General features: G+C 46.2%; 1 protein-coding gene across 1 annotated transcript in view; it reads left to right on the top strand.

The window, feature by feature from the left end:
* fndc3ba (fibronectin type III domain containing 3Ba) overlaps positions 1-13,822 on the top strand; it is a 98,097-nt gene that overhangs the window by 19,560 nt on the left and 64,715 nt on the right. Inside the window, exons 2-3 of the mRNA XM_084569283.1 lie at positions 2,318-2,463; positions 6,754-6,829. Of these exons, the coding sequence (XP_084425409.1) occupies positions 2,347-2,463; positions 6,754-6,829 (193 nt within the window). The 5' untranslated portion in view covers positions 2,318-2,346. The remainder of the gene's footprint in view (positions 1-2,317; positions 2,464-6,753; positions 6,830-13,822) is intronic.

The raw sequence follows: 13,822 nt of genomic DNA, 5'->3' as shown, positions 1-13,822 counted from the left end.
CGCACTGTCCTCCTCGCTCGCTCTCCATTTATCATCCCTGCCGATCCTTATGTTACTTACTCCCTCTCCGTTCCCTCTCGGCTCTCTCCTCCGTCTCGCTCTTCTTTTTTTCCTGGCAGAGCTGACAGTGGTGTTACCATCTGTCTGTGATGTGTCCTGGACGCAACTGTCTGTGTGTGTGTGTGTGTGTGTGTGTTCAACGCAGGATGGCCAGGCTGAGCTGGGAATGGGGCTCAGGAGGAGAACGAAGGAGGGTTAAAGACAGGGGAGGCTGGGAATGAAAGGGATGCATAGATTGACATATCCTAAAAGACGTCGAAAGGGTGGCGTGAGTGTGTGTTTTTACGCTGCGACAGCGCAAGCCACAGCTGTGTGATCCACTAACCCCTGCGTCGACCCCGTCGGCGCTAGAGGACGACCGGCTGAAAGAAAAGACGTACGATGGCACACAGCTGTTTTGCCGAGGAGCGTGTGCGCACATGTTATCCGTGTCTGTCAGAGATGGATATCAGATAGATTTGTTTTACCTTATTGTACCGAAGTGAAAGGAAAACCCCAGCCCCTTACTGTATGTGCGTATCCATGTGTGTGCTAATGGGAGCTCATAGCCGTACGTCAGTGGCTTTTTAGCAGCGCTTTCACTCACCGGCTCTGAATTCAAACACCTACGTCATGCAGTAATCTACCTCTGGCAATGAATCTGTGTGTGCGTTTGTGTACATATGGGCTTGTGTGTGTATGCTCTCGCAGAAAAAAAAAAAAAAAAACAGTTTATCTTTATCTGCTGTATATAATTCCCCCCCCTGGAGACATCGTATTCTGACGTAAGTGTAAGGAAGCTTCAGCTGGAGGATCGTGTTTTTATCTAGAGCGTTTTTTCCCCCGTACATTCGAGCTGTTAAGGCGAGGAGCTCGGTTGAAGCCCGATCACGTGCGCGGCGGCGGGCACATGCTTTCTTTTTAAAAAACTGCAGCCCTATAGCTAATTAGGTGATTCCATGTCATTTTCCACTTAAAATGAATGGCCTGGGTTGTTGTTTTTATGTATTTTTTTTTTGTCACAGTTATGCTTTTTGGTTTTTACTGCTATTATTATGCAAGCAAGAGAAACCATCTCCAGATTTAGCTCCCCGTATTTCTCTCTCTGCAAAGAGCGCCGACACAGTTGACCCCAGAAGACCTCGAAACACTTCCCATTCTTGCCTCGTGTTTACATGGGAGACTCGTCTTCTGTGTTGCACTTTCAAAGCCGGCGGCAGGTGCAGTTAGATATCCCCCATTCACCTGTTTAAAGTATTCACCCAGTTTTTCTTTTTTAATTAATCCTCCAAACAGGATATTCATTCTAATCCCCCCTTTATTTTTACAAGGCTATTTATTGTTGATGTGGAGAGCTTTGAATAAGTCTCCTCTGTTTTCCTCTGCCGCTTTAATCTCATTCCTTTTATACTGACGTGATGCGACTTGCTGGATTTTACCAAAGCTAACCCATGCAAAGATGAAAAAAAAGAAACATCTTAGGAAACGCTGAAATATCCTTTTTCTATGCGTCTGCTTTGTTTCCTCATATGCACTACTACAAACCGTTTTGTGTCTTTTGTTATCTGGATCATGCGTCTCCTTTTATCTCAGCATTTATCTCATTGATCTGCTTGGCCACATTTTGTTCAAATAAACCCTATCTCTTCATGTTATGCTAGCGCAGACCCAGCAATGATATTTCACAAACACCTCGGTTATTATGCGGCGTATCAGGGTTTTTTTTTTTTGATCAAGGTTCCTGTCCAAATTGGCGTGACCGCAGTAAACCCAGTGGAAGCAGGCGAATTTAATAAGAGCTCCTCAGCAAAGTAAAAAGTATTTTTTACGCTCACGCGAAGTGGAAAATTGCTCTGTCGATGAAGAAATTGCACGATAAACGCTGATGGTCGCGCACCGCTGGGCGGGAATAACATAACACCGGCGCGGCTGGATTTATATGCGATTGCGAAGTAGTTAATCGTTTTGGGAAGGAAGAGGCCTGGCTTTCTTGCTTTGTGTGTTTGATTGAAGATCGATGCTAATTGTGTGTTTGTCTGTTAAATATTAAGCCAACAGATGAAAAGCTTAGTTCAAAGAAGTATTTCTTCAAAAAGCAAATGGTTGAAGCTTTTGAAATTAAAAAACCTGTCCATCATTAGCTTGTCGTTCCTTTTTTTTAATGCACAGGAATCCCGTTTGATTCCTATGAACAACCACGGGGAAAATGCCGCTGCATGTGAGTGCAACAGTGAACAATAATTATGTTCTCCTTTTCTCTCTCTCTGTACTTTCCCAGGTAGGGCAGTTCAGTCAATTTCTCCATGAATGTACGTCACAATGATGATGACAGACCAGATTCCACTGGACTTGGCTCCGCCCCCCCTCCTTAACGGAGAAGTCCCTCTGATGCCTCACATGGTTAACGGTGACGCAGCTCAACAGGTAAACACTTACTCACACACACACACACACTGTTATCTGTTCAGTTATCATCACAGAAGGAGCTTGCAAACGTATTGACCTGCTTTCAACATTCCTGCGTCGGCATACGCACGTTATCCAGATGCACGCACATCAAAGAGTCCCTCGGGCACTTGTCTTTGTTGTCATTTCACCGCAAGTCTCATGGCTTGTTGCCAAAGGTAAAAGCTGCCAAGCTGTTACAGTAAAGTATTTGTCATATAACAGGTACAACACTAGACACCTGCATGTGCAGCGTTCAGTCCTAGAGGCGGCATATAACTGTCTGAGTGGCTCCATTAATGGATCCCAGGCCTTCGCTTACTTTGGAAAAGGAGTTGGCTTCAGTCAGCTGTCATTGAGTGATCTTATCGGATGCGACGGAGCCAACTGGATCCGCTTCTAAGTGCAAAACCCCGCCCGATAGCAGGCGAAAAGGAAGCGATCAGTATAATTAAAAGCATCGCCGTTAATTGATCTGGGTTTAATTCTGTTGTCGCAGATACATTTTTACACAGTGTGCTTTCGCCAGATGAGGGACGGCGATGATGATGATGATGATGATGTTTGTGTATCATCCCCAGCCTGTTCCCTCACAGCCCAGAGGAAGCGCGGTGGGAGTGTTTTGGCTGCGGCACGTACCAGTTAAGGGGGGGGTTTTGGCTGTAGCACACAGCAGTTAGGGAGCTCTTTTTATTGTAACACCCTGCTGTTTAAACTCGGTTCCCGGTGTGGAATCAAGGATCTAGACCAGTGATTATATAGATTTGAACCCTGCGTGTGTGTGTCCACGTTTGTTGTTTGTTTCTTGTCTTGATCTGTCTTAACTCTGCGTTTGTGTGTTTGTTTCTCTTGCCATTTCCAGTGTCTGTGTGGGCACACGAGTGTCTATGTTGAGTCTGCTTGTCTACCAGCTTTCCTGTCTATCTGCGTCTACCTGCTTACGTGTGTGTTTATCTGCGACTGTTGCTTTGTCGCAGGCGAGCGCGGGCCTTTGTGTACGCGCACATGAACGTTTGAGGAGGAACAGCAAATCATTGTACGATAATTTATGTAAAAATATGACCTGCATAATGGGGAACGTCTCACAAAGTGCCAAAGTGCTTTCACATCAAAACTGTTCTTCCTCCCTTCCTTTTTAAAATAAGAGAAATACCAATTGTAGAATTTTAACATCACGTAAATTATAATTTATGTATCAGTATTTCACGCCTATGACAAATTAAAGTGCAAAAATATGGCCAGTATCAAAAGAGGGAGGAGCTCTTTTAGTTCCCGTGGTTCCAGAAGTCTCATTTCTTTTTGCCGTTGATGATTCACAGTTGGTGCACACTGGCATGGATCCACACTCGCCCGGTTACGTGGTCGGCACAAAAGCTTACAATCTGTGTTCGCTGATTTGGTTCGGTTCATGCAAAAGTCCAGAGATGAGTAAAAAGTGAGCTTCTGGAAGAGCGGTGCAAGAAGCGTCCAGTTCCCTAGCGTAAAATTCTGTAATGTGTCCCACCTAGCAGGAAAAGGAGAAAACTTAAAACACAATCTGAAGGACGAACTCTGACACTGTCTTTTGTTAACTATGACTGTGAAACAGCAGCCCTGGCTAAACCTAATAGATTACGTAATATTTATAGCTGTCTGCCAAAAATTACAGACAAAAAAGATTTCACTGAGTCAAAGATGGAATCATTTGAAGTCCTTGGTAACATCAATTACATCGTTTAATGAAATGGAAGTGTTAAAGAGAAAACCTGCCACTTTTATGTGGCTTTCCGTTAAACGTTGATGGTAATTGTTGACAGTTGAATTAATATATTTCTCCAGGCACGCTATGAACTATATTGACAGAGAAAGCTGCCCAACCCACACATACCAGGATGCGTTGCATGTGCACGCCTTAAGCTCAGTCCTGTAAGCCTTTTAAAACTTGCGCAGCTCATGGAAGTGGGTGTTTCAAACCTGGCGTGCCGTCCTGCAATGTGTGCAAAGCAAATAACGTTACTTCAACATAGATAGTAGCTATTGCTTTGTTTCCCAGGCGTGGCGTTAAAGACAAAAATAACTCAATCAACGGTCGCCTATGCTCTGGCTCCTGCTGGCTCTGACCATCTTTTCAGATGTATCTTTGTTCACTCAAAACCTCTGTCTGCGCACGTACCTTGTGCATTGTAAGGTGCAGACCATTCCCCTCAGGGCTGGTGTCAGCCACTAGGATTCCATTTCTGTTAGCATCAGCTAGCTGTTTAAGCAAACGTGTCTTCTGGACGGTCCTATTCGGCCATACCCTCGGACAAGGCTAATGCAGCTGCAGCCTCGTGAAAAGTTTCAATGCCACGCTCGTTTTTAAAAGATGCAATTTTCGGTGTCGGAAAGGTGGTTGTTTTGCAAATCAGGCAAGTGGCAGTATTTTGTCTAGAGCAGTGGTTCCCAAACTTTTTCTGCTGGGACCCCCTTCGGTACATGAGAACCCCCCCAAAAAAGGTAAACTTTACTGTGTAATATGTTCAGTGTAACAGCTTTGCGTTTGCGTGGGAGCCCGTCAAAAACCTGTCCATCTCATCGCTCCCATCCCGAGCCCACAAAAATACTCCCGTCATATCCCGATCACGTAACTGCCCCACCGAAGAAATCCTGTCCCGCAAAATCCCGAGAGAAAGACTCCTAAATCCCGTCCCGCTCCCTATGTTGTTGTCTAAAGTTGGGTGCACTCACCGCATTGCAGCATCATTTTTTAATTTAATCTCCGGCTCCGTCCTCCGTCCCGGTCCCGCCCGCTCCCCCGTTGATTATTTGCTCTATCCCGTCCCTATCACGTTACCAACAGTGAAAATAACTCCCGTACCACGGGACACCCGCGGCAATACCGTGACTCGCGGGCGTCACGAAAAATTGTCATCCTCTAATCCTATCCGCGCCCTGCGCCCCCATTCCAATGGCTCTGCGACCCCCCTAGGGGGTGCGCCCCCCACTTTGGGAACCACTGGTCTAGAGTAACCAGATTACCAGTGAAATCATTGAGTTGCAAACAAAACATTTATGGCTGTTGCCTCATTTGGATTACTAGAGATAAAGCTCCAAATGGACACAGTGTAAGGATCAGTTGTGGTCAGTTTCAGAATATAGGACCTTGAATTGGCTACATAATTAAAAGCAACAATGTCGACAGTGAGAGAACACCCAGTTCCACTTCTATTTGTCACATTATCGGCTCTTTATTAAGTTAAATATCTCATGTGTGCTCGGTTCTCACACTGTTGCCAGTTTGGCATGCAGAGGAAGGGGGCTGCCTTTGTAATAATTTGAGTTTTTTTGATTCTGAAAATTTAATTTTCTATTAAAAATCTATTAAAAACAAAGTAACAAACCGACCATGACTACTTCACACAGCGTTATTCTATTCAGGTGTATGTTTAAGCTCCACAGACACCCACCCACATGGTCCGACATAGGGGTTTTCTCGGTCCTTGAAAACATGGGTCGCCCTGTACTATGCTGAGGTTCCCATAGCAACAGCAGCCGCAGCGGCAGACAGAGCAGGAAGTGTGTGTGTGTGTGTGCGCTGGTCTGAGGGAGAAGGAGCAGGTTAGCGTTGAGATGGGAGAAGATGCAGACGCTACAGGAGGAGCGCCGGATTTGAGGATTTTACGACGGCGCACCTGTGGAGTGTAAACGGGGCGCCGCGTTTCTCTGTGTGTGTGTGTGCGTGCGTGCATGCGTGTGTGCCTGAGTACCGCGTGCCGGCGTGCGATGGAGGGTCACCTGTTTCATGTCTACAGCCACGTGTACACTCTCAACAATCTGTATGCGGAGAATATGACGGTGAGGTGCATGCGGTCTCCCTTTCGGGCGCGTTCAGCAGAAACGCTCACGGAGACGGTGTCATGTGTTTTAGTTTCAGCTGCGTGCACTTACCTGTCTGTGTGCTCAGTTGTGCTTCAAACCCCTCTGTGCGTGTGTTGCGTTTTATGTGTAGTGATGTTCCTTCTTGCAAGTGTGGTTACCATTAGCTTATCTAACACCTCAGCCGTATGTGTGTGAACTCTGTGTCCGCCCTACTCTGAGATCTGATGGTTACTGTGTTATGTCACCTCTGCGAGCTTATTGGCTGCCTAGCAAAGTCTCACAAGAGTCCTGTTCCGTGATTGTTGGAGATGGATGTACATAAATACATGCATGACATTTTCTCCCTTAATATTGCCTTAAATTCTGCATCTTTCCATCAATTCCCATGTAGTTCTTTGTAACCGTGTGATTTTCCTTGTGTGCTGTGTGCAGGTGATCCTGGTGCAGGTGAACCCTGGGGAGACGTTTACCATCCGGGCAGAGGACGGCTCACTGCAATGCATCCAGGGTCAGTCCTCTCTTATGTCATTATGCCTTTCATATTAATGTGCGGCCTGCTGGGCGCTCTGCAGTGTGTCACCGCGAGACGGAATATTCCCCCGTCATTACGTGCAGGCTGTGCACGCTGATATTAGATTTTTGGGGCTTAAAATTTATCAAGCATTCACTTTTTATTGGAATAAAATCGAAAACTCAACCCAGGAAATGACTCAGAATCTAATCTGCCACCTTCTCTCTGCCCGAACCATGTTTTTTTTTTTTCATTTTACCTTCTATCATTGGGTTTGATTCACGCTAGTTCATTTAAAGGATGGAATAGTTCTTCAGAGATGCAAAGATCTTACAAAGATGCTGCTTTTTTCCTATTGTGTCTTGAAGAAATGAATTGCACAGATGCGTATATCCAAGATTGATGCAGAGCTTTAGATTATCCATGTGCAGGTGTTTTTCCAGATTTCCCCTTCAGTGTCTTCTGCCATAATCGCCAATGGTCGCCTGGGTTTAGATTTCTAATCAGACACCGTGGGAACGCTGCACTGAGCAGCTGGCTTTCAGACTGACATAATGCCGCTTCCTATCGGCGCATTGTGTCGGTCCATTCACGGCGATATCTCGTGCGAAGTGAAGCGCGCGTAAACTCCTGAAAACTCCCTATTTGCAGTCTTTTTAAAGGGAGCAGCCGGTAGTGCAATGGGTAAGGAAAGCGAAGCGAGCGGCGGCGGCGGCATCTGAGGGTGCTCTCTCCAAATTAAAAAGTGCTACTTGAAAGCGCAGCGTGCTCAATGACAGGTCGGGGCGGAACGGGCGGCCGTGGCCACGCTCTCTGGCCACATCTGATATCGGGTGCATGAAAAGGCTGGAAATGTAAGCCACTTAGAAGCTCCTCGAGGGGGGAAAGGAGGTGGCGGCGGCGCGGGATTTCCCCCAACTCCTCTGGAATTGTGTCTCACTTTGATGATGTCAGACGTGTAAGCCGTGCCTCAGAAAACTTTTCAAAGGGCGTCTTTGTTTTCTTCCCGATCTCTCTCCCTCTGTCTGTCTCTCTCTCTTCTTCTCTCGCTTTTTCTTTGGTCTCTGAGTGAAGGTTTTCTTTGAGAGAGAGAGAGAGAGAGAGAGCGAGAGAGACGTTTTGGCTCAGACACTGCCCCCCCCTCCCCTCCATCCCAGTGGAAAAAAAAAAAAAAGAAGTAGCCCCCACCACCGCAGCTCTCTGTGTTGTAACAAATTACAGCCCGCCTCCTTTTCTCCGCCCGCCGTGTAATTCAATTTTTCCCTGAAATCAGAGGGATCGCCCTGGGCAGACAGATAATGCCAGATAGAAACGGTTCGTGATAAGATGGACGGATGCAAGGATGGATAGATAACAGCTGACGGATCAAATCCACAGTATCAGTGACTTGTGGAAAGATGGCTGAAGGACAGATAAAAAAATAATGGTTTCATGGACGTTTTGAATATCGAGACGCTGATTTGCAAAAAAAAAAAAAAAAACCCGCAACACCGACGTGGCTCTGTCTCTTTGTGCAGTAAAATTTCGCTGCGTGCGCTTTCTTGGTGCGTTTCACTACAGTGGCAGACAGTTAATTGGGCTGGGTAGAGGTAGGGGTCATGTTTGAATGCAGATATTATTAATGTGGAGGGCCACACACAAACTCCTGCTCTCTCTCTCTCTCTCCATCTCTCTCTTTCTCTCTCTCTCTTGAGGAGGTCACTGAGTTTAATGAGAGGTGGAGTGTGGCGGTGGTGTGTGTGTTGAAGGCGAACTGAGTCGCTCTTTAGACAGACCCGATGTGATTACTGGGACCTCAGAGCGCCGTGTTTGCGCACGCTTGTGAGTGAGATTACAGAGACCTCAGGGCACAGCCAGGAACCCGGTTTTATATAAAGTAACCTCTGTTTAGCCGCCTGCTGCTGCTGCTGTTTCTGCATCTGCATCTGCATCGTTGTGCATGCATGCAAACGTGCGTGCACGCAGACACACTCCTGAAACCCGGCCCGGAGACGTCAGCTTAGCGGGCCAGAAGGGAGTCTTTCATATTCACCTTCAGCCTTCCTCCGCCCCTGCTCACTCTCTTCCTCCCTCTCGTCGTTTATCCCTCCCTCCCCTCCCTCCCTTTCCTGTGTTTTCCTCTCATTCATCTGTCTGTACCTTAACGCAAACCTGGAGCAGAAAAGAGGCTATTGTATTAACTGGATTGATGTTAAGTGCCGCTCATTAGCCACACCGCTGCTAACGGCTACTGGCTGAACTGTGCTCCTTCATTTGGACTGAAAGTTTATGTGGACTTTTATTAAGCTCTGCAAATTCCACAACCTCAGCTCCACGGGCGATCACGTTCCAAAAATGAACGCTTGCCGTTGAATACGCTGAAGAAAACTTCATGGTTCCCTGTTATCTCAGCGATAAGCTTTAACCTGCTCTTATCTGCCGCTTTCTTTCCCTTCTCTGTTGCTGCTTGCGCCTTTTCGTTTCCTCTAGCGGGTGAATCTGGATCTCGGATCGTTTCCTGAATCCGCTAATTAGCATGTTCTCTTTGTGCATGTGAATGTCTGCATGTCTCCATCCCCTGTTCAAACAGACTGACCCCTCGGTGCTCCGGGGGTCAGCTTCAACCGCTCTCCCCCCTTTGCGCTCTCCCAGTCTCTCACCGTCCTCACCTCCCCCTCTTTCAGCCCTCCCCCCACTATGCCCCCCCCCCCCCCTTCCCCAACTAAGACCATTCCCCTGAGCTTTCCCACACTCACATCAAAGGACAAGACTCTGGAGGGTGTGTTAGAGCACCCTGCTCTGGAATGCGAGTGTGTTAATGTGAGTTTGCGTGCATGTGTGTGTGTGTCTATGTGTGTTTTACAAGGCTGTGTGGGTTTACTGTGTTGTTTGGTCTTTGTTGGACTTTTATGAGGGATGATGAGGCCAGTGGGTGCAGAGCAGGAAGCTGTGCCCTGCCAGGGAGGATGTGACATCATGGGGCTAAACCTCTTCTGCAATTACTCTATGGCTCGAGTTAATATTTGCAGTAGTCAGCGGTTGATTCGTTTTAATAGCTGAATGGTGGTCCTCGGTGTGTCGGTGTCTCAGTACGTTGAATAAGGATGACACCAAAACCTTTGAGGTTAAATGCAGAGGTGGGTAGTAGTTTTTTTCCTGCACCATACTTTTTACTTTTACTTGACTAGATTGTGCATCAGGTTACATTCAACCCATTACTTTTTATTTATTTATCTTTTTTATCTTTTATTCTACACATTAGATACACTTTATGTTGTGAAAAAGTCAGATTTGGACATTTGTGCTTCTAGCACCTTAATGTGTGTCTGATTGCACCATTTTTAAAAAATAAATCAGACATTACGATCACATACTCAGCACTGTTTGGGACACATCAACCGGGCAGAGCTTTTTTCTTGTGTGGTGTCCGGCAACTATCCTGTGATTGGTCAAAAATTGGAAGTGGGCGGGGTCAATGCGGAACTCTGTGAGCTCACAGATGGTAATATTCGCGGTGTGACCGCTAATCTCTCCTGTGGGTAGAGATTGGCATACTGTGTGTGGGTGCATGCTGAATGAACGGCGTGATCCGATGGACACCGTCGTCAAAACGACCGGCCGATTATCCGAAAATAATAAGAAAATTGCCTCTCTCTGCATCTCCCACAATGCTTAGTGCATGTGACATAAGCTGCAGTGGGAGGGGCCTATGAGGACTTCCCTGGAGTTCGGCACTTGAGTTTCAGGTGAAGTGACGTGGCCAGAACAAACTTTTTTCTTGTTCTTGCAGCCCTAGGAGCGAGAACAAATTCCTCGCCTCTCGCAAAGTATGTTACAAGCTTTACTTGAGTACAGTTTTAGGCTACTCTATCCACCTCTGGTTATACACTGGCCGTGACATATCAAGTCAACTGTTAACTGTTCGCCACCACTGGCTTTCTGTGACCCTATTTTCTTTGTGGTTTTTGCTGCACCGTCACCACTAGTCTGACCCCTTTTCAGCAGAACTGCCATGTTGAATCTGTGGCGTAATGTGTAGAAAAGAGAGATCACCTGATCCGGCCGAGTGGCTAAAACATTTAAAACTTCTGTTTTGTGTAGAGTTAGCGTGTGTTTACTCTTCGCGTTCCAGTTTTCTGGTGCACTTGGAAAAAAAAAAAAGTTTCTTAGGAACACACACCTGCCGCTGCTCTCGGCGGGCTCTGATCTGGCAGTTGTCATGATTATATTACAGAATAACATTTTAATGTATGCAGAGGGCTCTGTGCAGAATGTGGTTGTCGTATAAATGTAACTGGCCGTAAAATGAGCCAGAATGATTTGAATGAACTTTATTATCACATGCGTATTAAACTTAATTCATTACAATAACATTGGTTTTCTGCTTTTTCCTGCACAGATTTCCCTCCAAACGCAGAATGAATGCATGATAACAGTTTATTCTCACTGCTGCTTTACTGCAGTGGGATGGCGGGGGGAACGTAGTCTCCCCTGCAGCCCCGTTGGCTTAGGATGTTTTCCTGACAAACAGTGGTTATCTTGGACACTGCCGGTGTGACCTCAGTGGTGTAATGTCTGCCCCAGCTGTGTGCACATGTTTCTTTGCATGTGTGTCATCTGGACAGAGCGGGGTTTGAATCACGTCGAGGTCTGTTTTGTGTTTTGCCAGCAGATGTGAGCACTTTGTTCTCTCTCTCTGTCTCTGTCTCTTTGTGTCTGCCTGATTGCTACTCTCTGTCCCTCGTGGGGTGCATCCTTATTCTGCTATCATCCTTATTCATCCCGTGTATTCACACTCTTCCGAAAAAAATCAGTCAAACCTGCTGTCATTAAAGAGGTTCCAGTTACCTTATTGCTGCTCAGAGTGGCTCAGATGGAGGATGCACAGGGTGTTTTTGATAGATGCCTTTTATCAGGCAGATACTCGCCTTGCATAAGTAACTGGATGCTGCAATGAAACCACATCACCACGACCCTTTTAATCACATTGTGTTCTTTTTCATCAGGTAAATTAAGTGGGGCATGTGTTGAGAGAACCTTTCTGAATGAAGACTGGTCTGTTCTCTACAATCTACAAGCTTTTTGCTTTTGCCATAGTGATTGAATGATGGCGCCATTTTCAGATGATATGATGTGTGAATCAGCCAGAAACAGCAGCTGTAATGTAGACTTTTTTTTTTTTTTTTTAAGTCGGTTTCTACACTTCATGAGGCATCTTACACCAATCAGGCGTAACATTATGTCCGCTGACGGGAGAAGTAAATAACATTGACCATCTTGTGACAATTCAGTGTTCTGCTGGGAAACTTTTGGACCTGGCATTCATGTACCTGTTACTTAAACATGTAACACCCACCTAGACCAGACCAGGCATCCCCACCCCATAGCAATGACACTCCTTGATGGCAGCAGCCATCCCCAGCAGGATGCAGCCTGACACAGACACACACACAAAAACAATTTAGGAACAACTCAAAGAAAAACATGAAGAACAGCACAAGGTGTTGACCTGGCCTCCAGAGAACCTAGACCTAGATCCCAAACTGATCAAGTATCTGTGAGATGATCCACAGAGGCCTCTCACCTCAACCCATAGGACCCAAAGGCCCCCACTAACAACATCCTGTTCCCGGTCATCCATTCTCTGATGAGTCACAACTGTTTTGGAGGCACAAGAGAGACCTACACAATATTAGGAAGGTGGTCATAATGTTATGCCTGATCGGTGCATGTACATATGGTATCGTGTTTCACCAGAACCTGGCATCGATTGAGATGATTTGCGTGTGGTTCCTTCTCTCAGAGTTGGAGAAACCAAGAAACGCTGGAAAATAAGCGATGAATTAAAAACGTGATACACTACGTTTCTCTCAGCCTCCGTCGTCTTCTTTTCCCTTTCTTCGTCTCCCTCCGTCTGTCTCAGTCTGGCGTTGGTCTCGGTTGGATGGACCGTGCAGATTTTGCTCTGGCTGGCATCGATGCGTCGCTGCAGAAGCTTTGCTGCGGCGTTTTTTTTTTTTTCTTCTTTGACCATCTTTCTGCCGGAGTGTGCACTTCTACGCTCGGGATCCCTTTGATGTAAATGGAAATAGCTGGTTGAGCGAAATATGGTGGAAAGTCTCGCGGCCTGTGTTTACACCGAGCCAGATGGCTCTAAACAAGCTGGGGTAGAGGACACAAATACATTTTTCTCAGAAAGGCTTAATTTAGAGTGGCGCTTCCCGTCGCCGCTTGTAACCTGAGGCGGTTGCTTTAAGAACTTTTTCGAACCTGTCTGTGATTCCAAGCAATCAAAATTGCCGTGCAACTGAAAGAAGGTTGCTTAACGTCTGTGTTGCAGCTGACCTCTCAGCTGAAAGCTTTTACAGCTTTTGAACTGAGTGTGTGTGCTTTGATCCCTCCTTTTTTTTTTTTTTGCAGAATCAAAAGAGTAAGTTGATCCCAAATAAGTTAAAAATAGAGCGTGCGTACATGTCCCTCACATCGCTCTGTCAAATAAAAGGGCATGATGTCATTATTATTCCACTTGCCTTCACCCTCAGACATAATAAACCTCATAACCGAGCTTATGTATATTGTAAGCGCTTAAAATGGCTATTGTTTGTGTCTGTGCGACTTTTCCAGACATTCGCAGCTTCCGTTGGTGATATCACTTTCAGACCAGTTTATCTGTCTTGAGAAAAATTACGCAAGCGTCTAAAATGAAGAATTACCGGGGAAAAACGGCCAACTGCCATAGCTGCCTGTCAGACTAGGAAACTGCCGTGCCGACAAGTCGTAAGTCTCAGACGGTGACGTCTCGGCCCTGTGCGTAAGAGTGTTCTCGTACCTGCTCTGTTTAGAATTGTCGAAATTCCCCAACTGCTCGATCTGTATTTATGGAATACGATTCGTACCGGGCTGGAAAAATGGATGATGGGGAAGGGTGGAGTGGTAGAGAGGAATCACATAATGGACAATAGTGTGTTAAGGTGTAGTCAGGCCTCAGTGCACGTGTTATACTTTATTTTG

The sequence above is a fragment of the Chelon labrosus genome (assembly GCF_963514085.1).
Source record: "Chelon labrosus genome assembly, chromosome: 20".
In the NCBI taxonomy this organism is placed as follows: domain Eukaryota; kingdom Metazoa; phylum Chordata; class Actinopteri; order Mugiliformes; family Mugilidae; genus Chelon; species Chelon labrosus.
Note: the sequence above shows the minus strand (reverse complement) of the source record. Positions and strands in the feature narration are given on the sequence as shown.